General features: G+C 33.8%; 1 protein-coding gene across 1 annotated transcript; it reads left to right on the forward strand.

The window, feature by feature from the left end:
- Nucleotides 1–3,101: 3,101 nt before the first annotated feature.
- LOC104088900 (vesicle transport v-SNARE 13-like) lies at nt 3,102–7,637 on the forward strand. Its single transcript, XM_009593661.4, has 6 exons — nt 3,102–3,262; nt 3,904–4,013; nt 5,633–5,691; nt 5,766–5,954; nt 6,832–7,002; nt 7,239–7,637. The coding sequence occupies exons 2-6, from the start codon at nt 3,920–3,922 to the stop codon at nt 7,389–7,391; spliced, it is 666 nt and encodes a 221-aa protein (XP_009591956.1). The 5' UTR covers nt 3,102–3,262; nt 3,904–3,919; the 3' UTR covers nt 7,392–7,637.
- The last annotated feature ends 1,392 nt before the right edge of the window (nt 7,638–9,029 follow it).

Consider the following 9,029-nt stretch of genomic DNA (forward strand, 5'->3'; position numbering starts at 1 on the left):
TTACGGACCGAGGGTATTAGGGTTAGTATGATAATTTTTATCTTAGATTGCTAGTATTTCATGTTATTTTCCTATTTTCTCCGCTTCGGCCTCTTAGTACCTATTGTTATTACTGCATGTGGTTGCTACCACTTCTTTCCATCTATTTCTGACTTCGAGATTGTTGTTACTATCTTTCCGGCCTATTTATTGATATTACTTGTTTTCACTATTTTTTTTCTCTATCTTGAGCCGAGGATCTATTGAAAATAATCTCTTTACCCTTCCAGGGTAAGGGTAAAGTCTACGTACACACTACCCTCCCCATATCTCACTTCTGAGATTCAACTGTGTTATTGCGGTTGTAGTCTTTTAGTTTGAGTCATTATGTCCCTCATCTTGAATGATATAACATCTTATTTGTCAGGTCATTCATGTGTACTAATCAGGTTTTTGGGAAATTATGATATGCGTGATTTTTAATCACCGCATTGCATTTTACCCTATTCTTTGATGCAGATACACGATAGAGAGGTCGCGCGTAAACCCTTACCGTTAGTTTTGCAAGGCATTTTTCTCTAATATGATAAAGTCTCCTCATTTGTTTGCATTTAATAGAGGTCTAAATCTTAATCATCATATTTCAGATATTAAGTGCGTTTAATTTTTAAGTCTCAATCTTAATTATTCAAATCTTAATCATTAAGTATGTTTATTTTTTCTTATTTTACAACTACTTAACGAGTTTTGAAGGGAAACCTTGGAGCAACGGTAAAGTTGTTTTCGAATGACCTATAGGTCATGTGTTCGAGCCATGGAAGCAGTCATTAATGCTTGCATTAGGGTAAGCTCTCTTTATCACACCCCTTGGGGTGCGAACCTTCTTCGGAATACGTTTGAATGATTAAAATTTTATAACAAAGACTTAATTTTATTTATCATCCACATTCACTACTATCTGCCGCCACTGCTCTTTATTATTACCTACTACATGTACCACCCACCTCATCATAGTCAACCACCATAATCGACCGCCACCATACTTAACTATTGTCACCGACCGCCACCATCCTCAAACATAGACGCCGCCGCCGCCATTATCAACTATTACCGTCCATCACCCCACCATTATCAGTTAACACCACTACAATTATCCTCAACCACAATCAACCATCCACCCACTTCAAGTACCACCTCTACCACCATCATCAACCATAGCTGCCACTGCCCATCATTATAAACTACTATCAACCACCATTATCCTCCTCAACTACAACTAACATATCAATCACCACTAGCTACCCAAAACCACCATGAATCACCGTCTCCAGTTGGCATCTACAAGCATTACCATTAGCCATCACCACCACCAACTACCATATTATTATTTTTAAAATATTTTGTCAATAAAAAATTAAATAAATTTGTATCTAATTTAATTTTTTATTCATTAATTTTTAAATAAAGATAAATTTTGTACATTCAGATGTTAAAAAAATAAATAGTCTTAATCATTTAATATTAAGATATTAATACACATCTTAATATTCAGATGTGTATTCAAATTCAAATATTTTAATCTTAATGCATATTGTAACATTCAAATGTGCATTCAGATTCAGATGTCTTAATCTTTAAGAAAATAAATGATGCTTTAAACCTTAAGCAATCTTAAGCCGCAATCCCAAATATTTTTAATCCTTTTTTACATACTTCTTATCTCAATTTATGTGATGCACCCTTTTTAAATTTGTCCCGAAAAATAATAAATTTTTATATTTTAAAATAATTTAATATTTATGATTTGTCTTAGATTACAAATTTGAAAATTATCTTTTTCTTTCTTAACCTACATCAACAATATCACATAAAATAAAACGATGCACCGTTATGAAATTGCCAAGTTCAGAGGAGTTATATGACCAAATATAATTTAGGTGTACACTAAATAAAACATGTCAAGTTTAAGGGAATCTCAAGGTCCTGCCTAAATGAAAAAGGGTATTCTGCCTAAAATAGAACATATCTCCGTTTAGGAACAAAGCTATTACTAGTATATATTTTTTTAATAAAGTGTTTTTCTTTTATAATCTTAGTATACATATAATTTTTTTTTATAAATGTTTAAATTTTAGTATAAAGCATCTTCTAAGACTTCATTTAGTTGCATTTAATGGAGGTATGAATCTTAATTTAATTTGAGTCTTGTTTTATCGATCTGAATTTTAATCATTCAGATCTTAACCATTAAGTCTATTTTTTCTCTTCAATTTTACAACCACTTAATGGGTATGAATAAATCTTAATGATTAAAATCTATAACAGAGTTTTAATATCATTAAGATATTATACATTCAAGAATTTATGTAAAAGTAATATTTCACTATTACTCCTATACTTTCACCAATAATTACCATCACCACTTCATTGTCCCCAACATAATAGACTAACACCACACATTACCCACTACCCATCATTCATTACCATCATCCTCCCCATAACCACCAACTACCACCACGGCCAAGCACAAATATCAGTTGTCATTACCACTAGCCATCATTTGCAACAATCACCAACCACCACTATATATTGCACATCACTGTTATCAGTTCCACCACCATCAACCACCACAGATAACTACTATTGTCGTCCACCATCTACTACCCATAATCACTACTATCAACCACCACCACCAGCCACTATCCAGTCGGCACCCACAACCATCACTGTTAACCATCATTACCACCAACCACCATATAAGTTTTTTTAAAATAATTTATTAATATAATATTAGATTAATTAGTACTATTTAATTTGAGTTTACACTTTTTAATTTTTAAATAAAAACAAGTTTTACTCAAACGGTCTTAGATCTCAATACAACATCCTAATATTCATATGTGTATTCAGATTGAAACGTTTTAATCTTAACACGTATATTAATATTCAGATGTGTATTTAGATTCAAACGTCTTAATCTTAATAAAAATAAATAAGGGGTGCCTAATTAGTGTTAGTGCAATGAATAATTGAATGAATATTCAACTTAATGTTTAAAGGAAAAAGAATGCAGTACACGTAGGCGCACAGAGCTACAAGGGGCAATAGAGTCTTTAGACCGTGAAAAGAGGTCCACCTGGTCTCTCTGTGGGTGTAGCAACAAAAAATCGGTTCTGCAAATCGCCAAAGACCAAAAGACCATTTCTCATTCTAGATCCTTCAAGCCGACCAAGCAAAGTCATTTCTCTATCTCCGAACGATATCCGATCGGCCGGCGATCAAGGTACACAATTTTGTTGCTTAGAAAATTATCTCGGTTTCCTATAATATCACTCATGTATATTTTCAGATTTAATATCCAAAAATCTTGTTAGGATGAAGTGATAATTTGGTAATTGCTGGTCGATTAGGTCTATATCTAACCTAATTTGGAGAAAATATACTCAGTATGTTGAAATTACTTATTTGTTGTGATATGAAGGTAAATTTGTGAACAAAATGTGTAAAAAGCAAACAACTCTTACCCGATTAGGTTTATTTCGAATCGAATATGGAGAAATTATCCTTTCTGTGAATCTAAGGTAATTCGTGAACAGATATAGTAAAAATTTGTGAATTTATATTCGATTAGGATTATACTATTTGGAGAAAAGGTGCTTAATTTGTTGAATTTACGGTTTTTTTGGGCTATATGAAGGTGATTTGTGGACAGAATGAGTAAAAAGTTAACAATCTTATGAGTAGGTGAATCGAGTAGGTGCATAATTCATTGAATTTAATGTGTCCTTTTTGTGAATCTTAGGTTATTTGTGAACAGATTGAGTAACAATTAAACAAATTGTATTCGGTTAGGTTTATTTCGAATCTATTGTGGAGAAAAGTTGCTTAATTTGTTGAATTTACCGCTATTTTTATTATGTGAAGGTAATTTGTGAACAAGATGAGTCAGGTGTTTGAAGGATATGAGCGACAATACTGTGAGCTTTCAGCTAATTTAACGAAGAAGTGCACCTCGGCTAGTATCCTCGATGGAGGTGAGTAACAATAATAGCCCCTTTCTCCTTTCTTCTCAAATATCTGTGATTGATTGTCTTCAATCCTTGGCATAAAAAGGTATATGGAAAGATCTTGAGCAGAGTGGATGCAGTAGATCCCTGTTACTCAAACCTACTGATTTGGGATTGAGACATAAAAAGAATATCGAAAAATATTGAGTTGAATGGACGCATAGGACCCATATAGCCGAACCCACATAGTTTGAGATTGATACATAAAGAATACAACAACAATCACTAAGCCAGCCCGAGCTTGTTGGGGTCAACTGTATTTATCCTCAATATCGGAAAAAAAAAAACAATTGAGTGGCTTTTCCCTCTCTTTGCTGGAATACATGATGTGTTTGTACAACCAACTTTTAATTAATAATGAAACGTTCAATTGGTGGCTAAAACTTGAGCTAAAATGTGGGTGGTGCGTTGTATAGTGAATTTGCTACTTGATTAACTTTCTCATGGAATTTCTTAGCAAATTCTGATATATTTTAATTTTACAAAATGCATGCATTTTAAATTATTAGTTGTGTGCACTTCAATTGTTATACAAGGAAAAAATGTAACCTTTATTTCGGATTCTGTCCAAAATGCTTTGACTCTATCACATAGAATAGGAAACAAGATAGTCTGAAAGGAGATAGCCAGCACAATAAGGAGATATTATATGTATGACCTTAAGCTTTTATACACATAATTCTTTTTTTTTATTCTAAGTTTTTTTTTTTTTACTTATTTCTTGAAAAGCTATTTTATATAACTTTGTTAGAATTAGGTCAGAGATCTTCAAGTTACGGCATTAATCAGATTAACTATTAGCCAGATAACTTTGGAGTATATACTGGCACTTTCTTTGTGATGATCACCACGTTGTTATACTTCTGATTTATTTTACTTGTTCTTCTATGCATTATTGGTTAAGGTTTTTGTATGGAAGTAACTCATAGGTTATAACAGTTCAAAAGAAAGTTTGAGAAGGAAGTCAAAATCCAAGAACTCGAATGGATAAGGCTGGGGAGAACATTCTTGTAGATGCCATGGTTCTGAATTTATGAGTCAAATGAACTAAACAAATACATGCTTTCTAGATTTATTTTCCTTGATATTTTTTCAATGCATTAGCTGTCTGCTAAGTTACCAGGCTGCTTAATCCAAGATTACCCCTTCTCTTAATAAGAAAATGGATTTTGGTCTAACTCAAGCTCAAAAGCTAACTCATGGGGGAAGGATTGTCTCCTCAACCAATGTGAGACAATCTAACACCCCCTGCCCATTGGCCTGGGTGATTGTAGCATGGATAAGATAACACGGGGCTCAACATAGGGTAAACCAAAAATAAGAATAGGTCTGTCTTTGATACCATATTAGGAAAATGGATCTTGCCACAAAAAGTTAGCTCATGGGGTGAGGATTTCCCAAGACCATATGAAAGACAACATCCCATTTTTTCAATCAATGTGGGACCATCTAACATATTTTAGAAGTTACTTTTTTCAGATATCTTTTGCTGCTTGAATCTTGATTCATGTGTAATGCATTTTAACAACTACATAATGTTGTTTCCTCTTAACTGCTTATCTGTCGTCTGTTCTTCATGATCGCAGAACAGAAGAAACAAAAAGTGTCTGAAATAAAAGCTGGTCTGGATGATGCTGAGGCATTGGTAATTTAGAGAAAAGTTCCGTCAGCTAAATGTTTTGCTTGTCTGTTTGTTGACTCTGTTTATCCACGTTTCAGATTCGGAAAATGGACCTAGAGGCTCGGAGCTTACCACCTAATGTGAAGGCCACACTTCTTGCCAAGTTAAGAGAATACAAAAGTGATCTGAACAATTTGAAAACTGAAGTTAAAAGAATCACATCAGCTAATGCTAACCCAGCTGCAAGGGATGAGTTGCTGGAATCTGGAATGTCAGATGCCATGATGGTAATCAGCTCTCTTCTAGCATTCTCTGAACACTTTTCATTTTTTTACCAAGGAACGATAAGTTGATTTTAACCCTTGAGAGGATTGCGTAAGCAGATTCACTCTTACTTTGATTCCTCCTTAAAAATGCTGCTACTTTTTTCCTCTTGTTTACTGATTGAAAAAACAAAAGCTGCTACTTTTCAGTCTCCAGTCGTACAACTATGATACCTTGGGGTTCTCCATCCTATATCATTTTTAGGTTGTCTTTTCTGTCATTTGAGTAGAGAAAAAAAAAGTAGGTTTAATAGTTTCCTATAATTAGCCCATCTCTTAGGCCTTTTTTTTTCTTCCAAGAAGTTGTTTCTTGTATTTCAGAATATCTTTGTTTTTGGTCAGTTCATATTTGACTGTAAAAGATTATTTCTCTTCTTTATTATGATCCACAAGCCTTGTTGAGCTATCTATGACTTTCTTTTCCTTCGAATTGCTCTTTGGGCCATGGTGTTATCTCCCTTTGCTACTTACTCCGTTTTAATTTATATGACAGTGTTTCTTAATAAAAAAAAAAATTCTTATAAAAAATTTATATGATGGTGTTTGACTGTGTATGGAGTTCAGAAAAAAATAAAAAAATAAAGATTTTTCAAACTTGTGGTTTAAATAAGCCATAGACATTTCTGTGACTAAAAATCATTTCATTAAGGGTAAAATGAGAAGTTTAAAGTTAAATTATTTCTAAGCGAGGAAGTCTGACATTCTTTTTGGGAGAAACTAAAAAGGAAAGTATGACATAAATTGGGACACAGAGAGAGTAATATTCTACTTCTAGTGATAAAATTGCTTTCATCAGAGATTAAGCAATTGCTCAATCAAATGTTGATGCATTGCGATATAGGTCTCTGCTGATCAAAGACAAAGGTTGATGATGTCAACAGAGAGACTAAACCAGTCAAGTGACAGGATCAGGCAAGGTCGAAAAATGATGCTCGAAACGGAGGAGCTTGGGGTCTCAATTCTTCAAGATTTGCATGGGCAACGTCAGTCTCTCCTGCATGCACATGACACAGTATGTCTTTTATCTTTTAGTCGCCTCTGCTAGAATGAAGAACTAAGAAGAAAAAGACATACACAGAAAAAGAGATCCTCCAATTTTAATATGCTGTTTTTCTAAAGATTCTATATGATGTGAACTAAAATTTAGTTACTGTTTTCATGTGAAGAAGGTAAATGTTAAAGTAAGGTCGAGCTTAGAGTATCTAAATATGCAAATGTGATGATCAAACAAGTTTCTTTGTTTCACAGCTTCATGGGGTAGATGATAACATTAGTAGGAGCAAGAAGATACTGACAACCATGTCAAGGAGGATGAGCAGGAATAAATGGATCATTGGTTCGATCGTTGCTGTGTTGGTCCTTGCAATCCTCTTAATTCTTTATTTTAAGCTGTCCCATTAGCTCAATGGACGGCTTTCAGTACAGTAAAACATGTATTTTTTTGATGCGTTGATTTGAATTCATCGTATTGGTCGTGAGGTCAGTTTGAGTTTTTTGCTGCTTGTGTTTCGCTAAACCTTAAACATGCTTCTCCTAAGTAATTCTCCGTGCTGTCAATTAACATGTCTGGATCTAGTGATCCCTGACTGATTACGAGTAGCGTGTATTTAAGTCTATGCAACTAAGTAATTTCTTTGTGTTACCTTACCCCAAGACGCCCCCCTTGCATTGGTACCGATATTGCTCCTATTTCTCCTTTCGATTGATGTAAGAATTCGTAGACTTGCATTGGATCTCTTTCCAGATGATGGATTAGATAAACTCCAAGATGATTTAGAAATTTTCATCTGTTAGGAGTTCGTCTAGCTCGAGTAATTGTCTAAGTTATATGGTAGATGGTTGTCCTTGAACATTGTATTTGTGCCTGCTTCAAAGTAATTACAAAATGTTGGATTTCTCATTTAATCTTCTTCTCGTTGCAAAGATAACAGATAATCCCCTCAATAATTGATCTTTTCCAGGGTATGCCATGTCAAAAATGTACCCTGCAATTGTCCTTCACATTTAAACCTTTTTTTTTAATCTGTGAAGACAGATAAGCTGGTTTTTCAATCTACAAGGCTATGTATTATAGGGATGAACTTGTATACTTTTATCAAATATTTGCGTGATGGAACAATTAGGTTAAGCTGCCGAATTTGAAGTGGCTTGAGTTCATGAATGCCTTATCCTAATTCTTTTTGTAACAAAATTATTTCCCCCTTTTGGGTACTACTAGTATCTATCGTGTGTTGCACGTTAATAATGACACGTGATGATTTAAACGTTTATTTATATGAAGGAACAATAAAATTTAATTAATTAGAGAAATTTTATGTATAATAATACAACAATCATTTAAATGCCGAAAATATTATTACATTAGCATAATACATGAATTTAAAATAAAAGGACATCATCAAAACTTACACAAATGATCAATTTTGTCATGTTAGTTAGATAATTATGTATTATAGTTTAAAAGTATTTAATGTGATGGTATCTTAACCAACACTTCTTTGTGGACAATATTTTTTTGTGTATGTTTCTTCCTAATGCTTTGATTGCTCTACCTTTGTAACGACCCGATTTGTCGTTTTAAGAATTTACGCCCCGTTCAGTGACTTAAGGTCTCGAGCAGCTTCGCAATATGTATTATGACCCGCGAGTGTGGTCAAGTTTGATTTACTGAAGATTCAGAATTAAATTAAAAGAACAATCCTTAATTTGAAGCTTAAATGGAAAGAGTTGACCGGAGAGTTGACTTTTGAGCAAACGACTCCGGAATGAAATTTTGATGATGTCAATAGCTCCGTATGGTGATTTTGGACTTAGGAGCGTGTCCGGAAAATTATTTGGAGGTCCGTAGTGGAATTAAGCTTGAAATGCCGAAAGTTGAATTTTTGGGAAGTTTGACCGGAGAGTTGACTTTTGAGCAAACGACTCCGGAATAGAATTTCGAGGATGAAAATAGTTTCGTATGATGATTTCGGACTTGGGCGTATGTTCGGATTTGAATTTGGAAGTCTGTAGGACAATTCGACACATTTTTGCGAAAGT

This window comes from Nicotiana tomentosiformis, chromosome 2 (assembly GCF_000390325.3).
Source record: "Nicotiana tomentosiformis chromosome 2, ASM39032v3, whole genome shotgun sequence".
Lineage (NCBI taxonomy): Eukaryota > Viridiplantae > Streptophyta > Magnoliopsida > Solanales > Solanaceae > Nicotiana > Nicotiana tomentosiformis.

Coding starts and splice junctions, on each gene's coding strand:
- LOC104088900 (XM_009593661.4), top strand. CDS start 3,920: ATGAGTCAGGTGTTTGAAGGATATGAGCGACAATACTGTGAGCTTTCA. Junction 4,014..5,632: donor GGCTAGTATCCTCGATGGAG/GTGAGTAACAAT, acceptor TCATGATCGCAG/AACAGAAGAAACAAAAAGTG. Junction 7,003..7,238: donor TCCTGCATGCACATGACACA/GTATGTCTTTTA, acceptor TTTGTTTCACAG/CTTCATGGGGTAGATGATAA.